This window comes from Boleophthalmus pectinirostris, unplaced genomic scaffold (assembly GCF_026225935.1).
Source record: "Boleophthalmus pectinirostris isolate CB_2022bp ecotype Guang Dong unplaced genomic scaffold, ASM2622593v1 HiC_scaffold_4, whole genome shotgun sequence".
NCBI classification, from domain to species: Eukaryota; Metazoa; Chordata; class Actinopteri; order Gobiiformes; family Gobiidae; genus Boleophthalmus; species Boleophthalmus pectinirostris.
The window spans coordinates 21,165,595-21,184,780 of NW_026571353.1; the positions used below are offsets into that span (position 1 = coordinate 21,165,595).

Consider the following 19,186-nt stretch of genomic DNA (forward strand, 5'->3'; position numbering starts at 1 on the left):
TCCCTAAAATGTTCGGAGTTGTTTTTTATTTGTAAATGATTTATGGTGGAAAAAGAAACAATATTGTAGTTCTCGACGTTCATTTTGCACATTTTGCTATAATGTTTGTCTTATTTTGAAAGAACAAAAAACACTGTAGTTCATTGGTTATCCACGGTCACTTCCGGATGGTACACTTCCGGGAAAAGCGTAAACAATTGTAGCCTGTTTACGTTGCTCCCGAGAAATACGATAAATACTTTGTTTTAGACATTAGACAACTATCCAGTCCAACGACGAAATGGTGAGTGACCAATATTTTTTACATTAAAGGCTTTTTAGGACATATTAAAGGTGTGTGGGAGCTGACAAAGCAATGCTAACTACCCGATAGCCATATGGACGGAAAGCTGCACTGTCACTGTCTTAACGTTGTGCCTGTCAGAATAATCACGGAGATTTAATTCAGTTATTTGTGGTGTTTGTTTCTACAGTTTTCCTTTCACGTATTTGACCACCCCATGGCCCGGGGCTTTCAGAATCGTTTTTCCACTCAGTACCGCTGCTACTCCGTGTCTATGTTGGCAGGTCCCAATGACCGCTCCGACGTGGAAAAAGGAGGAAAAAGTACGTGTTGTTTTAAATAAAATACCATGATTAGAAGTAATTACTCACTGTTTATAATTAGTTCTTTCAACAGCTATAACCATATTGCAGTAAGCCATATAATTTTAGGCGTACAGTTTGGCTACATAATCATCACAAAGTGTATTAATGTGTATGTATTTTTGTTTTAGTTATAATGCCCCCATCGGCTCTTGATCAGCTCAGTAAGTACCTCACGTATACATTTACTGCCATTTGAAACTACAGCTTATGTGTTTTCCTACCTCATTTTCCTGTACATTCTCCTTGCAGGCAGGCTTAACATCACCTACCCAATGCTCTTCAAACTGACCAACAAGAACTCGGACAGAATGACACACTGTGGTGTTTTGGAGTTTGTGGCAGACGAGGGTATCTGTTATCTTCCTCACTGGGTACGAAACTGTGATATTCATACTTTGCAGTGACATCACGTTGGGGGTGTCCTGCATGTATGTGTATGGAGGAATTTTCAGCAGTTACCATGGTGACACACTGCACATATTTGTAAACACTGCCAAAGAGTTTTTAAGAATGTGTGAAAACACACAGTGGATTTAAACTGCACATTTTCAGGAGCCTGTGATCAATACGAGTATTCATCATCCTGATTAAGTGACTAACTAAAAAACGTTTGACTAATGCTAGCTAGTTTGTGACAGTAATGTTATTTGAGAGAGCCTTGTTTAACAATAAAAATCATATCACCTGCTGTAGTTTCAGCTAAGTCAGTTCTTTCTATTCAGATTATGTGTGTTTTTTTTAAACTCATTAAAATCTACCTTGAGTAACAAAGCTTCAAACAGAGCAGTGCTGACAGTTAGCATCACATCCCCAAAGAATGTTGATGACATCAGATGTGAAGTATCAATATATTATGTTTATATGTTTGTGTATGTTTTGTTTTTGTTTTTTTTTACTTTTTATGCAGATGATGCAGAATCTCCTGCTGGAGGAAGGTGGTCTTGTACAGGTGGAGAGTGTAAACCTCATGGTGGCCACTTACTCAAAATTTCAACCCCAGAGCCCTGACTTCCTTGACATCACAAACCCCAAAGCTGTGTAATATATTTAAGCTAAATAAAGATGTGTGTTCTGTACTTTAATGACTTGATAATGCTCAGATATTTGTATTTATTTTCTAGGCTGGAAAATGCCCTCAGAAACTTTGCCTGCTTGACAACTGGAGATGTAATTGCAATCAATTATAATGAAAAAGTATGTATTCATTATCATCATTATGATCTACTGTTTGTGTGTTTTATTGTTTCTTAGATGGTTTGACACTTGTTTCAGATTTATGAGCTACGGGTAATGGAGACCAAGCCAGATAAAGCAGTATCAATTATTGAATGTGACATGAATGTAAGCAAATTCTAGTATGTATATATATATTTGACCCATTAAATAAGGTCCTTGTATATAACATCTACATGTTATTTCAGGTGGATTTTGATGCTCCTTTGGGCTACAAAGAGCCTGAAAGAAGATCTCAGCACCAGGAAGAGCCACAGGTAAGGGTAATGATAGGGATTTGTTGGGATCTGTTGCACCTTTTTATTTGAAACATACTGTGTTTTTATTCACAGGAGGAAGAGAGTGACCCAAGTACCTATGCAGATATGGACTTGGGATTTAGAGTAAGTAGTGGATAGAAGATAAAAGATTGTTTTTATTTATTTTATCTAACATTGTTGTCTCCTAGGCTTTTACTGGATCTGGAAATCGATTGGATGGCAAAACAAAAGGAATTGAACCCAGTCCTGCACCTCTGGCACCAAGCGACATCAAACGGTAATGGCTTTTAAATTTAAATAAAGCCTTTTGATTCAGTTAAAGGGACAGTTCAGAATTTGACATAGGGTCTCATTTCCTAGTGAGCCAGAGTACTGTAGATGTGTGGAGACACTTTTTGAAATAATCCACCCAGTTCTTGTATTTGCAGAGGTCGCTGGTGCTAGTAAATCTAACCTTGAATCGCATGAATCGTCGCATGTTGAGGGACTATTTTCTCAGTAGCAGCAGAATTTTACTCTGCTCTAGTTAGTTGTGCTGATATGAACATGGCCATATCTGGAACAGGCTTCTTCCTGTGCTCTATGTGTCGCTATGGCAGCTGCAGATAAACAAACTATTTTAGTGCCAGTAAGACAGATGCCAGGTGATATCAGTCCGCCACTGCCAAGCTTTCTATCAGGAAGTACAACTCGCTGCTGCTGCTGCTCAGACATAAATCCTTCAAATGCAAGGTTGGTTTTACTTCTAAAATGATTCTATTGACACAGACATTTACATCGACAGTATGGTGTAATAAGAGATTTGCCTCGGGTGCTTTGTGGAGTGGGTAAGACTGTTTTTAGTGGCAGGCTAACAGTGGCCATTGACTTGCGCTAGCCTAGCACTAGCAACCTCTCCAAGTGGATTGGATGGATAATTTCAAAAAGTGTCTCCACACAGCTACAGTACTCTGGCTCACTAGGAAATGGCCCTATGTCCAAAATTCCGAACTGTCCCTTTAATCATTGGAGTGCTACTACTGCAACTATTTGCCTTAGTTTGGTTAATTATTAAATGAATCCTTGTGCATTTTACAGAGGTATCCCTAACTATGACTTCAAAGTTGGACGGATCACATTTATTAGAAACTCAAGACCAGTGCCCAAGAAAGTCATAGATGATGTGAGTTATATCAGTTATTATGGTCACAGAATTTCTAGCTCACATTTATGTGGGGTGCTCTGTCGATACTCTGAGTCATTTTTTCCCCCCAATTTTCTTTCTAAAGGACGATGCTATGAACAGATTCATTGCCTTTTCTGGAGAAGGACAGTCACTGCGCAAGAAAGGCAGAAAGCCTTGAAGTACTCCAGTGAAGTTATTTAACCCAAACGGCAAAAAAAAAAAAGTTATTCCCTTTTCCTTTTGAAGTGTGTGTTATTTCATTGCACCAGATTGCAACATTACCGTTTAATATTATTATATTATTATACCTTGTTTCCACTTTTTCAGTTTCATTCCCCAAGAAAATACAAACAGTAAAGCAGGTTTAAGTTAAACATATTTGGATTAAATTAATGTAAATAATGTTACAGGATTTTGGTTGATGGAATAATAAATTGTGTTTTTAAAATGCGTTGCCTTTAATTGGGGCAAACATGAACATAAAGTACTGTGCAGAAGTTATAGGCAGGTGTGAAAAAATGCTGTAAATTAGGAATACCCTAAAAAATGGAAGTGTTAATCATTTATTTTCATCAATAAAAAAAATGCAGTCAGTGAACAAAAGAGAAAGTAATGTTTGGTGTGACCACCTTTTGCCTTCAAAAGAGCATCAGTTCTAGGTATATTTGCATACAGTTTTTGCAGGAACTGGGCTGGTAGGTTTTTCCAAACATCTTGAAGAACTAACCATAGATCTTCTGTGGATGTATGTGGGCTTCCTGACATCCTTATGTCTCTTCATGTAATCCCAGACACGCACGATGATGTTGAGGTCAGGGTTCTGTGGGGGCCATACCATCACTTCCAGAACAACAACTTTACGCTGAAGATAGTTCTTAATGTCACTGGTTGTATGTTTGGGGTTGTTGTCCTGCTGCAGAATAAATTTGGGGCCATTCATATGCCTCCCTGATGGTATTGCATGATGGATAAGTATCTGCCTGTATTTCTCAGCATTAAGAACACCATTAATCCTGACCAAACTCCATTTGCAGAAATGCAGCTCCAAACATTCAAGGAACCTCCATCAAGCTCCTTTGAAAACTTTGTCTGGGAGAGACCTTGCTGATCTAGTACAACTACATTGTGTCTTGTTCCTGTGTTCAGTCTTGCCATGGTGTATGACCTGTGACATGAGACCGTCTTCTACAACCTCACCTTGGTAGTAGAGTTTGCTCCTCACCCAGTTTTAATCCTCCTACACAGCTCTTTCTGTTTCAGTTTAATGGCTGTGTTCCAACCGACGTGTAACATTGATGATCATTAGCACCTGTTTGGTATAATTGGTTGATCATACACCTGACTATAATCCTACAAAATCCAGGACTTTGTGTGTATCCCTTTGTGTAAACTGAAGTTGGTTTGAAGGTAAAAGGTAGTAACTCCAAATATTGATTTGATTCAGATTTTTCTTATATATATTTTTATATAATTTCTTTATATTTTTGAAAGCAGTCTTTCTTTATAGCATTTTTCACACCTGCTTAAAACGTTTGCACTGTCCTAAATGACTAATCAAGTAATCGAAGTTCATTATTATCAAAATGTGGGAGGGCTTTAAATATGAAAGTACCTGAACCGGAAGTACTTTGAGTGCACGTCGTTTCAATGGAGCAGCTTCGGATTGTACCATGGAGGGTAAATACTTTATAAAAATGTGTTTAAGTTTACACAGTGATATATTTATATTTTACTATTCATACATGTATAGCGTTAAACTTAGCACTTACATCCAAGATTGTCGTAAATGATCCCCTCAGGTAACCTTGCTGTCGATGCAGCCAGTTTTCAACGTCATTCGACCACATCTGACCCCATTTCTTTGCTTCTGTGTAGCTGTCAAGGGGGGAATATAAGGAATAGTGACAATTATACGAGCATCTTTGATCTGTAATTGATTTAAACTGTAACATTTATTATAAAACGTTGCCTGGATGGATTTAAGTGCCGTAAGGAGGCGCTGTTGTTGTTTTCCTATCAGAAGCATGGTTAATAATGTAGCCTTATTGTCATGTGAATGATCTAAAATATCTTATTAATAGCCGCCACGGACTTGTGAGGATTACTGGAGTGAATTCAGGCACTGCAAAAGCTTACTGAATAAGTTCCGCCACTACTACACTTATGGGGACTCCCCATGCTGTCAACAGTGGAGAGAAGACTACAAGAACTGCAAACAATGGGAGAGCCACCAAGACCCTAAAGCAAAGGTTCAATTAAACACAATTATTCATGCTCTGTGGTACTATGGATGCCAGAGTGCACTGTGTTCACGTGGGCTCTGTTCACAAAAGTGTATGTTTTTCTCTTTTCTTGTTTACAGGAAGATTTGCTAACAAGTGAAAGGAATAGAGTGGCTGAGCAGCATAAATTTACTCCGGTGTGGAAACTGAGGAAAGAACCTCCAAAAGACTGGCACATGCCCTTAAACCAAGAAAAGTCTCAAGATATCTGAACTGCTAAATTTAGTTTATAAAGCACTTGATTAAAAATCTTCAGATCTTATTGTTCTACCAAACTGCATGCTTGGGAACATTTTTCTTGAAACTACATACCTTTATTGTGATTATTAGTGGCTTGCTGCTTGCTTATTCATATTTGAGTGCATCTTCAAACTTGGGCAAATTCCTTTTAGAATTGAAAAAGGCAACATGGAGTACATTAATTTGCAATTTTCTGGCCATAGGTAAGTGTATTCTCCAAGATGTCTTTATTATGCTAAAAATGAGTTGGTGACAAATACAGTGCCGTGACAGAACATTTGCAGCCTTTTACTGAGTGTAAACCCTGGTTGTATCAGTGTATTTCCCCTCTGGAGCTTCATATTTGGATTTAGGTGGTGTGTAGGCAGGACCCTCGTGCGTGAAGGGCAGAAGAGTAAAGTCTGGTTTTAGGGCTGCCTGATATAACTCTTCAGATGTGATTTTCAGTTCCTCCAGCGCCTCTCTCTGAGCTTCAAGTGCAGATTCAACAGCCTTCATTTCAGCCATGTGTTGCTTCTGGAATAAAAAAAAAAAAAGGTTTTCTGACTTCATGAATGTACAGTGTATTAGTGTACTTAATAACTAAATACATGATACGAAGTTACCTGTTTATATCGAGACCACTCTTTCAGCAGTAGAGCTCTGCGTTCACTCTCTTCAAATGAAATTACTGGTGTAGACCGTATTCTTGCCAAAAAAGGATATGCATATATTATTCATTGAAAAACACACCGCAATATAATTATATTTGGCCCACGAGGTCATATCAAACATGTATTAGAGGTGCCCATCGGCTACAGATAGACTATAGAGACATTATTTAAAATATTGTTATTTTATATTTTGCTTGTTCGGGATTCAGTGTTTAAGCAAAACTATTATTAAACATTTATTTTAATAAGAAAAGGTTTAACATTACATATCTCGAAAGAAGAGAAAATATTTAGTTTGGCCCACGACTTAGTAACAGTTTTTAATTTTGGCCCCCTGTGAATTTGAGTTTGACACCCCTGCTCTAAACGGTCACTAAGGAAAAGTTACCTTGCTTCATCCATGCATTTAGTTGGCGTAATAAAGTCTTCTATTGGGATGAGTTCAGGTGGTACTTTCTCCAGCTTTTTGAGTTTTTTCTTAAGCCTTTCTCTCATCATTTGCTCCCTTTTAGGATCCACTTTTTTCTTCTTTTTAGGTTCAGCCCTGAAGGGAGTTTTGAATACAATGTAAATAGGATAGAAATTACCACAAAACTTGACTTAAGTTCAAGGTGAAGAAATGATTAAGTAATTAAAATACCTTAAAGGAGCTGTTGTCTTCAGGGTCATTGCTGGAACATAAAGTACGTTTTTTGCAACATGGCGTCCATCTACCAACAAACTACAAACATAAATAAACAGTATGTTATTGATTTTTCTGATGACTTTTTGAGCTTTAAATGACCTGGACTATGTGATTCATACACAGACTGATTTCCCTTACCTTCGCTGGACAACGTGTGGGGGAAAAACCCTGCAAATGCAACGGGAAAATGCTAGCGACATTTAAAAAAACAACAACAATCTAATTTACTGTTTAAATGGGTCGTAGCTTTAAGTAATAAGAAGTAAACCAAAAAGCACAGATGTCGTCTACAGGGAGAATGCAGAATGTCGCGCAGAATGATGACGTTGGTGTTCAGTTTGACGTCGCACTTTCGTCAAATTTTAATTCAATCATGGATGTATATATATATATATATATATATATATTTAAAAGATTTGCACAAACCACATATATTTGGTTGCATACGTATAAAACAATCATTGAACAGTCAATAGTGGTTGTATATGTTTCTTTTTAAGAGTAGATTTTCTTAATTTGACGAATCTCATTCCAGCATAAAATAGGGGAAAGGTCGTTTGAGTGTTAGAGTTCTCCCACTGCAAATAATCTTACAGAAGTGAAGTGCGTACCGATCAGCAGCATTATGTCGCTACTCAGAGGTATGAAAAAAATTGCAATCAAATAAGGCTGCAGTATCTATAGCATTTTTCACACATGTCTTTGTTATTATACTAATGCATCCCCCCCAAATCTTTACTTGAGCATTTACATACAGTTTTGGCTTTTTAGGGAGAGAAACTATTTGATGAACATGTAACTTATAGATAGATACGGTTTTAGATGTCTTTGTAGGCTACAAAGGGAACATAGAGTACCATTTGTATTTACTGTCTTTTTCGTTAACAGTTTGTCTGTGTAAACAATAAAATAGAGCTCTGCTGTAAGTCTACGTTTCTTGAACTTTAATATACTATTCTTAAATTCTTAAATAAACAGAGAAACCGGTATAGGCTCTATGGTGTGTGTAAAAGTGAAAGATTAGGAAAACTGTGTTATAAAATGGAGTTGTGACTTTTCCCCTCAGGTGTTTTTATTGTGGCTGCTAAGCGCACCCCGTTTGGAACCTACGGGGGTGTTTTGAAAGACCACAGTGCAACAGACCTCGCAGAGCATGCAGCAAAAGCTGCCCTTGCTGCAGGAAGCATTGCTCCTGACATCGTCAACAGTGTAATTATGGGAAATGTTATGCAGGTGAGGACTACATTCATTTGTTTGATTCATGTGTTTAAATGACATGTTCTAATTACACACAATTTATTTTAGAGCTCAGCTGATGCACCTTACATTGCCCGTCACGTTGGCCTGAGGTGCGGTGTTCCTATTCCAGTCCCTGCACTCACTGTGAATCGACTGTGTGGGTCAGGTTTTCAAGCTATTATCAATGGTGCACAGGTAAGAATGGTCACATTCTTTTTAATTTTTTATTTTTATCTTAGCTGTAGGATATATAACTGCTTTACATTTTTAGGAGATTTCACTCAAAGAGTCAGAGGTTGTCCTTTGTGGTGGCTCTGAGAGTATGAGCCAGGCTCCTTATGCTGTCCGTAACATTCGTTTTGGGACAAAATTTGGATTTGATCTTAAGGTTCACTTTTAAAGTTTTATGTATATGTATTTCAGTCCAATAGTGAATTTTAAATTCATTTTAAATAATATTCACTTGTCAAAAGTTGGAAGACACCCTGTGGGCAGGTTTGACTGACCTGCATGTCAAAATTCCAATGGGAATTACTGCAGAGAACCTGGCAGAGAAATATGAGATTTCAAGGGAAGACTGTGATAAATACGCCTACCAGACACAGCAAAGGTGGAAGGCGGGTAAGTTTTGGGTGATGACAGATTGTTTAGTTTAGAATGAATGAATGAATGAATGAAGACCGTATCAGTATTTGTTTTCTCTCTTAGCTCATGATGCGGGATACTACACTGCTGAAATTGCTCCAATTGAAGTGAAAGCTAAAAAAGGGAAAGTATCCATGGCTCAGGATGAACATCCTCGTCCTCAGACTACACTTGAGCAAATGGCCAAACTTCCTACTGTGTTCAAAAAGGGTGGAACAGTCACAGCTGCAAATGCTTCGGTAAATATTATTTGTCTTTAGATCTCAAACTAGAAGTATCTACCATGCATCCATTTGTGTTTCACAGGGTGTCTCTGATGGTGCTGCTGTTGTGATAATTGCTAGTGAAGACGCAGTGAAAGAACATAAGCTCACACCACTTGCCAGGATAGTCTCCTACCATGTATCAGGCTGTGACCCAAGCATTATGGGCATTGGTATATAATAATTAATACAGTGTGTGTGTGTGTGAATAATTTAATGTAATCTGGTACTATACACTGATCATTCATTGTTGCAGGTCCAGTTCCTGCCATCACTGAAGCTCTAAAGAAGGCAAGCCTTTCATTGAGTGACATGGATTTAGTGGAGGTAATTTCTATTGCATGATTATTGCAAACATGAAATCAAAAGCAAAGGTTAATCATTGTATTTATTGTTTATTTCTGACTCTTTGTGTGTAGGTTAATGAAGCTTTTGCCCCTCAATACTTGGCTGTCTCAAAAGCATTAGGTCTGGACCCTGAAAAGAGCAATGTTAATGGTGGAGCTATTGCTATTGGTCATCCACTGGGTGCTTCTGGTGCTCGAATCACTGCTCACCTTGTTCATGAGCTCAGGTAACATTAACTGTTTGTCATTTAAATGTCCTGTAGGGCTGCATGATTATTTTAAGATTATTATTATTATAAGACTATTTTAGTAATGGACTTGTCATTGATTATTTATTTGATTCGTCAACTTGTCAAATAGTGAAAATAACAAATTGTTAATGACCCTAATCTTGTGTTTTAAACACATTTCTTTCTAATAGACGAAGAGGCGGCAAGTATGCTGTTGGCTCTGCCTGCATTGGAGGTGGCCAGGGGATTGCCATCATTGTTGAAAATGCTAACTGATGGAACTGATCATGCTGAAAAGGAAATTCTGTCAATTTTAACATGAATAAATCACACACAAATGTACAATATCTCTGAACCAAGCCTAGAAATTTCTCACATATGCATTCACCAGCCACTGTTGGTAATTAGAGAATTTGTACAGCTATTTGTAAACCAATATATTCTGTCATGTGCCTATAATAATTTGCCTGATAAATTGTTATAATAAAAAACACAGCAAAAGAGTCCCAAATGATCTGACTAATATTCTGCCAAGTGCCTATACAGAGGTAAATATAATATTTGTGTTTTCTGTAGCTTGCCTTTGTTTGGCTTACCTTTTAAATAAAGTTGTTAATTACTTCATTTGTAAAAGCTTCTTCGAGAGTTTCCATTGGTATATGGTGTATTGATGTTTAACCATGGAGGTGGACTTTGAAACTAAATTGCAAAGTCCCTGGTTCATTGAGGAACACTTGAGAATTAAAAATGTAGTATTTTCATTGGGATTAAAAGTCTTTATTGACAGTTATTAACTATAACACAAGATATGAACTGTGCTCTAAAAAAAAGTCCTAAAATTGCTATAAAATTAATATTAAGTAATCAAAACCACGAAAGCAAAAGGACTACAACAACCATAACTCCCAGTACTCTTACGCTGTACGTCAACGTCATTATGCGACGTCCTTATATACGTCAAATGCCCGGATGTCGGTCTTTTTTTCATAGCAAAGGTAAGATGTCTACTCCATTCGTGTTAAGGTTCGCTGAAAATCCGAATTCATCTGCTTTATGGAATAAAGATGTTAACATGTAGTCAACGAGGAATGCGTGTTCAATTCCCCATCTTATAATTAACTCCATCATTATGTTAAGTTATCGCTTCTGTTATGTGATTTACCAGCATTCACTTCAGCGGTGATACAGGCCACCGGCTAGCCTTCATGCTGCTTTTAGCATCGTTGCTATCAGACAAATCTCAAATTGCAGAAGGATTACATTGTAAAAGAAGCGTATATTTGTGCAGGTGCGCAGCGCGAAACTGTCACTTCTCGGCATTTAATCGATGTTATGTCATTAGGCATTTGTGTCTTTGCATTTGAATTCTTGTTTATATCGCCAACATCGAGATCCTTAATTTACTTTAATTCACACTATCCGACGGATCACCCTATGGCCTTTTGGAATCAAGCTTTAATAATAATAAAAAGTGACGTTAATGTGACATTGACAGCTAGGGATGGTTCTCAGTTTCCATTTGGGTTTACTTTCTGCTAAGTACTTTTTCATTAGAATTTAAAAAAATGTTGATTTCATAGGTTTGTCAGTCCTAAAACTCAGAGTAACATTGTATAAACAACCGAGTGATTTTTGTTGCGATGAGATGGTAACTTTCTACATGTGTTTTTTTTTTTTTTTTTTGTTTTTTTTTTAAACAGATGGCAGAGGGAGACAAAAAGTCTGCCAAGAAGAGGCACGGGAGCCGAAACCCGGTTCTGGCCCGGGGTATTGGTCGGTATTCCCGGTCTGCCATGTATGCCCGCAGGGCTATGTATAAGAGGAAAACTAAGACTTCCGAGACCAAGGTATGCTTATAAATCAAACTGCCATCTAAAAGAGACCCTTTTACTAGATTTGTTTTCATTGAGTTGATATATTGTGTGTGTTTCAGATTGAGAAGAAGCTCAAGGAGAAGCCCAGGGCCACTGTTGTCAAGCCTGTTGGTGGAGACAAGAATGGAGGCACTCGTGTTGTCAAGCTCCGCAAGATGGTAAGATCTCAAGTACTCATGTTCTTGTTTACCATAAAAATGCTTATCTTTTAAAACTGAGAGGTATTTTTCTTAGACAGCATCTCACAAGTACTGTATTTAGTAATGAATGAATGCAGGATTTCTCATTTATGGCATACAAATGTCTGTAGGGAGTGGAATTATAAATTTAAACTTGTTACTCTGACTCTTAAAACCTAGGTTAGTGATAGACTGTGAATTGTTTTTTTGTTTTGTTTTTTTGTTTCATTGTTGCTGCTGAAAAATGAATTTCCTTCAGGATCCATAAAGTATTATATTGAACACATTTATCATGGCCTTCATTTTTTCTTTCTTGTGCATAGCCCCGTTACTACCCAACAGAGGACGTTCCTCGTAAGCTGAGGAGCCATGGAAAGAAACCCTTCTGTGAACATAAGAGGAAACTGCGGGCTTCCATCACTCCAGGAACCGTGTTGATCCTGCTCACTGGTCGCCACCGTGGAAAGGTAAACTATTGTAAAGGCTTTTGATGCTCACTGTTGTACCCACTTAATCTCATAGCTGTAACTTGTGATTGTCCTGAAAGGTGCTAAGACTTTATACATGGGATGAAAAACTGTTTGTATTGGCCACTTTGGTTCTGTATCATGGCTGTATTCTTGATTGGGGTGGCATCGTCCTGCAGCTTCATTTGGCTAGATGAGCAAAAGCCCCTACTCTACTCTAATTGTTAAAGGAAAAGTGTCAAATACGGACATTTATTTTACTTTAACTCTTCTTCAGGTTAAAGTGTGTGTGCTCTGTGCAGAGCTCATATGCACCATGCTCTAAAATGTAAAACTGGCAACAAGTTGCATCCAAATATTTCCTGCGTGTCATTACTGTAAAGTTGCATTTAAATTACGTTACAGCTTTAAATTTATTTTTCCTTTATTGACTTGGATAGAATTGAATCATAGTGGGCTTATTTGGCATTGTTTCCACAGTATCAGAGTTGTTGTTAGATCTGGAAAATGGTCTCTACTTGGCTTTCATTTATTAATTATTCTCTGTTCCAGCGTGTGGTGTTTCTGAAGCAGCTGTCTAGTGGTCTCCTGCTGGTCACCGGTAAGTGCTTCATAGTATGATCAGTGGTTGTAGTTTATAAAGACGTGCATTGATCAAATGTGTTTTCTTTAGGCCCTCTTGCCCTGAACAGAGTCCCGTTGCGCAGGGCTCACCAGAAGTTTGTCATCGCTACAAATACCAAAGTTGACATCTCTGGTATGAAGATCCCCAAAACTCTTAATGACACATACTTCAAGAAGAAGAAGCTGAGAAGGCCCCGTCACCAGGAAGGAGAGATCTTTGACACAGAAAAAGAGGTGAGCTGTTGCACATTCAGAGTATTCTAACAAGTACCGTAGATATGTTGGGCTAATTTGATGTCTTTTTAAACTGTAGAAGTACCAGCTGACAGAGCAGAGAAAAGAAGACCAGAAGGCTGTTGACTCTCAGCTCCTGCCCCTTATTAAGAAAGTACCACAGCTTAAAGGGTACCTGCGCTCCTCTTTCTGCCTGTCTAATGGGGTTTATCCGCATAAACTGGTTTTCTAATGTGTTAATAAAGAGCACCCTGGTTGCCATCATTTACAAGCTTTGTGTTTTTAATGCTCAGTTTACTTCAACTCTACATGAACTGATTTGGCAATGGGTGATGTTGCATACCAGCATTACATCCTTTGCTTAGTTCTTAAGAGATGTGTTGGTGTAATACTGCTTATTGCTGGTCAATTTGTACTTAGATGTGAAACATACCTTTTTTTTTTAGCTGAGTCTTAAGAATGAGTCAAACCTGAATGAATGTAATTGCTTTATTAGGCATTTGGAGAGAGTATTACTGAAAACAATTCTTCATGTAATGCTTAGCGTTCAAGTTCCCCTTATCTTTAGAACTTCATAAATCACGATCTGGGAAAAAAAAATGCTTGAAGGTGGCACTATTTGCTTAGCTTCCTGGATTTTAATACCTTTGGGACATCATACATGGCGGTCTTGACTTGTGCTGTAGACACCAGCATTTATAATCTCTCCTGTAATTCCTGAGCAACTCAAAATGGTAATTTGTTAATTCAAGATAGAATTTCAAGAATTATTGGTAGTGTATTGAGTTGCCAAAAGAAAACACAAGAATTTTGGCCCAGCCTAAAAGCTTTGCTTTAATTAAAAAACAAGTTCTAATGTAACAAGACAAAAATAAATACAAGTCTCTCACACGGCCATGTTTTTTTCTCAAAAGAAAATAACAGTTAAGCACAGAAAAGGCAGAGGCCCCTTGCCAAAGGAATGATGGGTGCCTTGTTTAATCAGTCAGTGATGTATGTGGTCAGCTTGTTCTGAGAAAAGTGGTTCCTCAGCCTGACTTGAACAGCAGGATGGCCACCTGACCCAAGTAGAAGTAAATAAAATGCTTGGTCTCGTGGGTTACATAGCTGCCGAAGTTCCTCCCGACAATGCAGTGCCAAGTTGGGTTGTATTTTTTGTCAAACTCCTGGCAAGTGTAGAGACATCACATTAGAAATTTTCTATTCAGTTTGCACACGCAATGTATGCAGTATGCCATTTTGGCTTTTCTATATGTCCATATATCAGTGCATTTGTAAGGATGCGTTACCTTCTTGATAAAAGCAGCGATATCCTTCTCAATGTTGTATTTCTCCAGGGCCTGGGTGGCACACTCCACAGCGTCCTGCTGCATGTCCTCCGACATGTCGGCATTTTTGATCACAGCCTTTCTCTCTGACATGGTTGCCTTGGGATACCAAAACACAGTGGAAGATACATCATTTTCACAGGCGCATTGCCAAGTATACAATACATTCAGATAAGCATCTAAACAGGGTCTGCTTATGAGCATCCAAACTCGCACGCCGCTTTTAATTTCAACATCCAGTTAAGGCCAGAAATTAACTGTTTGTCGAACAATGTTATTACATAACAGACATATCTATCTAGCCATTTATAACAACGTTGCATAACTTCCAACTCAAATGGATGCAAGCGATGCGTAGTTTCTATGGCTACACATGAAAATGTAGATTAATGGCAAATTATTAGCCAGACACCAGTAAACGCACATAGAATATTTTGAGTGCACCACTAACAGTGACTAAGATTAAAACACACCCTTTGGAATACAATAAATTAATAAATAATACATATTATTTTCAGCGAAATTATTTTAGACAAGTTATCATGAGAAAAGTGGGCTTCTAGTATAATATACCACAGCACATGGATGTGCCAAAATGAATGAGAAGCTCTTTTTTCTCACAATAGAAAAAAATATTATACAGCAGTAACTTCAAACATAGCAAGAATGTATATGAACAAATCCCCACGACTCTTTATAGAAGACATAAAAATACCTTTCCGTTGTCTGTTTACTCTTGATAAATTGATGAAACGACTTCTCCAGCAGCGATAACTCCCGCGAAGTGGTTGACATAAAAGTAATGTGGGTGTGTAGTGGAAAGAAACCGCTATGTAGACCGGCTGTGATTGGACAACAGTAAAGCACGGGCCGCTGCTATTGGCTAATTTAGAGTTCTGTCCCCGGTATTTCGCTGTGCATTTTATTTCAGACCATCATGCATTGCGACAAACATGTCTCCGTGGCAACCGATACAAACATCCAATGCACCAATATCGTTTTCATTAATTCCTTCTATACCTGTTTTATTATACATCTCTATGCCATTGATCTATACATTACTCTTATTTTATCTTGTAGCTAAATTAACAAAGCTAGTATTTATTTAGGTACTTAATAATCAAATTCAGAATTGCCAACAATTGAGTTAGAGTTGCTAAATTTAGTTCTATGCAGTGCTCTTAGGGTTTTGCCATATTTAATTATTTCCTATGAATATTGTCAATAATCAATTATGTGTTTAACACTATAGTGGCAATTTAGCCATGTGAGTTAGTTAAGTTTACTGTATATGTAGAAATTCTGCAAAATGTCTGTTATAAAGCGTACAAATTGGAGATGCTTCAATCATTTTATTAACAAACAAGGGCATTCAATCAAACTATATTTGCAGTCTTGTATGCCACACATCACTTCAACAGTGTTTCCTGTATGAGCTCTAAAAACACACACACAAAACTTTCTACATAGCCCCAAAAGGATTTGCCACTAGTTATGCATGTGCATGCATACAAATAACATAACTTGAGCTAATGAACTAATACTCAAACAAAATTCCCCAATTTTTCAGCAATTATATTTAGGCTTAAGTTTAAAAAAACATAGTATCATTCACATGAAAACCAAAATGCACACATTTTAAAAAGTTTAAATTCATATTGTAACATAACCACTTATTATTGGACTATTGAAATAAATACTAGTAGAGGCACACAGAAGTTGCATTTGTTCATATCGCTGTAGCTTTACTCGCTGCGATCCTTTGGTTCTCTGTATTTGTAGTGGATATATTCAAAGATGTCTCTCTCGCTATCCACCATCAGAGGCTCTCCTGCCACACCTACAAAACGGGCATAACACCATCATATGTAATGATACAAGTCACTCTTCAGATATTTCACACACAGTCAAGACATTTTTATGGATTTATATTTAACTTATCAAAGACTCACCAGTCACCCCAAGTGGGCGTATAGTGTACTCATTTAGAGTAAAACCCTTCTCCAAAGCATGGGCTCTCATATTTTTATTAAATATGTCGCTTCCTGTGAAATACAACACTCCACAGTAGTACTGATCCTTTGGGATTAACCTTGAGTAGTAGAAAAAAGTGTAAAAGTTCCAGTACAAACTTCATATACTATTTTTTTTTATGTACAAGGTTGAAACAAACTGAAATGTATTTATAACAAATGGCCAAACTCAAAAATCAATCCTGCTATAAACAAAATAATATTTTTAATGTATTACCTAATATCAATACGTCTGTGAAGATATTCTTCCTCATCGTCATCGCTCTTTTCAAGCTGACAGACTCCCTACCAAAACAAGATCATGAAGGACCATGAGCAGAGTCATGCGAATCATGGCTTGGGTACAATTACTGTAACTCCATTACCAAACATCAGATTCATAAACTAGGTCCTCACCATGAACTTTGTATCCCCTTTAGACAGTGTGTCTGTCACAAAGCCAATGGACTCTAAATGTTCTACCACAGCATGGAGCAATTTGGGCTGAAAAAGACAACAAATTTAATGACTTGTGTAATTAGGATTAGCTGAGGCTTGGAAAGTTTTAAAATACTTGGTCTTACTTGCTTCTCAGTGTGAGATGTATAATTTGGGTGTGTCAGCAAGATATCTATATCACCACTCGAAGCAGCACCTGAGTAAATTAAATACATTGAATAAATATTTCCTTAGATGAGACCATATCATTGTTTTTAAAGAAAGGCAAAAGCATTCACCCCTCCTGTAGCTTCCACAAATTGTCCCAATGTATTCCTCATCAAGTTCATGCAGCTCTCCCAGGATTAGTTTCTAAACAAAGGTTTAAAATTTAGTGAACAACAAAATGGCCAAACTTAATAATATGTGATCATTATATACCTCCATCTTTTCCATTTCAGCTCTTGGAATTCTTTTCTCAAATTCTTCAAAATATCTGAAAAACAAACAACACTATGTAAAACAGCCTAAATTTTTCCATACCAAACCATTGCAACAAGACTTACTTCAGTCCAATTTGCTGGTGGTGATTTAACTTGTGCTCAATCTTTTTCAAATCTACAAGTATGACAAGAATGACAAGTTGGACACTCAGATGAATTTATGCCAAATGTGCAGAAGATAAAACAAACCTTCTAAGGTTTTCACCCCTTCTTCATAAAACTTTCTGGCAGCAGCAGGGCTAAAATCCAGGAAAGAAAAAGCGATTAGGGTTGGGAACAGCACCACTCGCACTATTAACTGTATGAAAGAAATAGTGTGTGAAATAAAGACAATAATGTTTTAAAGAAAGGCAAATAAATGTGAAATCACCTACCCAATTCCAGTAACTCTAGTCAGAAAATTAATAGAGGAACTGGTATCATCACTACGAATCTAAGAGCAACACAATAGATTAATTATCAGTACATGACTTGGACAAACTGGTTCTGTACACTTTAACAGATTTAATACCTTTTCCAATTTCCTTAGTTTGCCAGTTTGAAGGAATTCATCAATTTTCTCTGCAATTTTGGCCCCCACACCATCCTGTTAAAAGAGAAACCAAAAACAATAATTTATTTATTTAAATCTATATCTCAGGCGAATGACATTTTGTGAACAATACATACCAGTTTTTTTGCTTCTTCGCCGCTTCTGATTTTGTTAGGGTATTTCGCAATAGTTGATGCTGCTTTCCTACATTACAATAAATGAGAGATTAGTTGTCTCGTCTAAAACTGCACAAATAGTATTTATAATTACACCAAATCTTACCTGTATGCATTGTATTTGTGAATTGCCCTATTTACGTTTTTCTCGTAGTTGGCAAGTTCTGTAAACGCAATTACAAAATCAGAACGAGTAAACAAAACAGGCAACATAAAGTACTATTACAATCCATTACTAGTATTTGGACAATCTACCTTTTGCTATGTGGTACAATTTAGCAGGATATTTGCATTTGTTTTGGAGAAAATAATATTAAAATGTAGTTACAAAGAGTATTATTTTTATTTATATCTAGCTCATCTTCTAACCAGCTTCCACCCATAGCATGCAAGCTAGGCAGGCATCAACCCTTTCACTCACCAACAAGAAAGTCTGTGATTCCTTCATTGAGGGATTCCTGTGGCGCCTTTCTTTTACTCATGTTTATGCTTTATGTTAGAGTATGCACCGACTTATCTGTATATTCAAAATACTTCAACAAACAGATGTAAATCTGAAATAGCTACTAGAGTAGCTAACTGTGCTACACAATGCCGACACAAACGATGGGGGCAGGGCAGACGCTGAATTTATGACGTCATCTTAAAGCAAAACGAGCCTTTAAAACATTTAATGCTAGTAGACAAAGTCTTATTTGACTTTATGTGGAAGAAAAAAACTCATCTTATTAGAAAAAATGTAATGATTAATAATTTAAGTGATGGTGGATTTAACGCTCTAGATTTTCAGACTCTACATTCCTCTTTCAAAATTAAATGGATTAAAAGATATTTATTGTACCCAAATTCATTATGGAATTTCATTTCAACACATATATTTGATGCATTAGGAGGTTTAAATTTTATTCTGAGGTGTAATTACAGCATTG

At 37.2% G+C, this 19,186-nt stretch overlaps 7 protein-coding genes across 7 annotated transcripts; 4 read left to right on the top strand and 3 right to left on the bottom strand.

Annotated features, from left to right (window-relative positions):
* The first annotated feature begins 132 nt into the window (after positions 1-132).
* Positions 133-4,263, top strand: ufd1l (ubiquitin recognition factor in ER associated degradation 1). The gene is made up of 12 exons (XM_020920062.2): positions 133-283; positions 474-606; positions 777-809; positions 898-1,019; positions 1,556-1,686; positions 1,770-1,842; positions 1,921-1,989; positions 2,070-2,138; positions 2,214-2,264; positions 2,330-2,418; positions 3,219-3,303; positions 3,410-4,263. The coding sequence occupies exons 1-12, from the start codon at positions 281-283 to the stop codon at positions 3,482-3,484; spliced, it is 933 nt and encodes a 310-aa protein (XP_020775721.1). The 5' UTR covers positions 133-280; the 3' UTR covers positions 3,485-4,263.
* Positions 4,264-4,360: 97 nt separating this feature from the next.
* On the top strand, positions 4,361-5,863 carry cunh22orf39 (chromosome unknown C22orf39 homolog). Its single transcript, XM_020920391.2, has 3 exons — positions 4,361-4,983; positions 5,388-5,555; positions 5,669-5,863. The coding sequence occupies exons 1-3, from the start codon at positions 4,954-4,956 to the stop codon at positions 5,798-5,800; spliced, it is 330 nt and encodes a 109-aa protein (XP_020776050.2). The 5' UTR covers positions 4,361-4,953; the 3' UTR covers positions 5,801-5,863.
* A 169-nt stretch (positions 5,864-6,032) lies between these two features.
* mrpl40 (mitochondrial ribosomal protein L40) lies at positions 6,033-7,504 on the bottom strand. Its single transcript, XM_020920209.2, has 5 exons — positions 7,305-7,504; positions 7,122-7,202; positions 6,870-7,025; positions 6,434-6,515; positions 6,033-6,344 (listed from the first exon to the last, which is right to left on the bottom strand). The coding sequence occupies exons 1-5, from the start codon at positions 7,364-7,366 to the stop codon at positions 6,117-6,119; spliced, it is 609 nt and encodes a 202-aa protein (XP_020775868.1). The 5' UTR covers positions 7,367-7,504; the 3' UTR covers positions 6,033-6,116.
* A 178-nt stretch (positions 7,505-7,682) lies between these two features.
* On the top strand, positions 7,683-10,514 carry acaa2 (acetyl-CoA acyltransferase 2). Its single transcript, XM_020919952.2, has 10 exons — positions 7,683-7,807; positions 8,233-8,399; positions 8,472-8,600; positions 8,677-8,793; positions 8,879-9,026; positions 9,114-9,289; positions 9,357-9,486; positions 9,570-9,640; positions 9,733-9,887; positions 10,082-10,514. Exons 1-10 carry the CDS (start codon positions 7,792-7,794, stop codon positions 10,164-10,166), a joined length of 1,194 nt encoding a protein of 397 aa, XP_020775611.1. The 5' UTR covers positions 7,683-7,791; the 3' UTR covers positions 10,167-10,514.
* Positions 10,515-11,558: 1,044 nt separating this feature from the next.
* Positions 11,559-13,532, top strand: rpl6 (ribosomal protein L6). Its single transcript, XM_020941735.2, has 6 exons — positions 11,559-11,737; positions 11,824-11,922; positions 12,267-12,410; positions 12,963-13,011; positions 13,084-13,268; positions 13,348-13,532. The coding sequence occupies exons 1-6, from the start codon at positions 11,591-11,593 to the stop codon at positions 13,498-13,500; spliced, it is 777 nt and encodes a 258-aa protein (XP_020797394.1). The 5' UTR covers positions 11,559-11,590; the 3' UTR covers positions 13,501-13,532.
* Positions 13,533-13,743: 211 nt separating this feature from the next.
* On the bottom strand, positions 13,744-15,441 carry dynll1 (dynein, light chain, LC8-type 1). The gene is made up of 3 exons (XM_020928887.2): positions 15,312-15,441; positions 14,558-14,695; positions 13,744-14,434 (listed from the first exon to the last, which is right to left on the bottom strand). Exons 2-3 carry the CDS (start codon positions 14,687-14,689, stop codon positions 14,297-14,299), a joined length of 270 nt encoding a protein of 89 aa, XP_020784546.1. The 5' UTR covers positions 14,690-14,695; positions 15,312-15,441; the 3' UTR covers positions 13,744-14,296.
* A 492-nt stretch (positions 15,442-15,933) lies between these two features.
* polb (polymerase (DNA directed), beta) lies at positions 15,934-18,868 on the bottom strand. The gene is made up of 14 exons (XM_020917287.2): positions 18,679-18,868; positions 18,364-18,421; positions 18,219-18,285; positions 18,061-18,135; positions 17,924-17,982; positions 17,739-17,788; positions 17,613-17,664; positions 17,488-17,542; positions 17,346-17,418; positions 17,193-17,263; positions 17,026-17,112; positions 16,847-16,914; positions 16,549-16,688; positions 15,934-16,436 (listed from the first exon to the last, which is right to left on the bottom strand). Exons 1-14 carry the CDS (start codon positions 18,737-18,739, stop codon positions 16,342-16,344), a joined length of 1,011 nt encoding a protein of 336 aa, XP_020772946.1. The 5' UTR covers positions 18,740-18,868; the 3' UTR covers positions 15,934-16,341.
* Between the last annotated feature and the right edge of the window lie 318 nt (positions 18,869-19,186).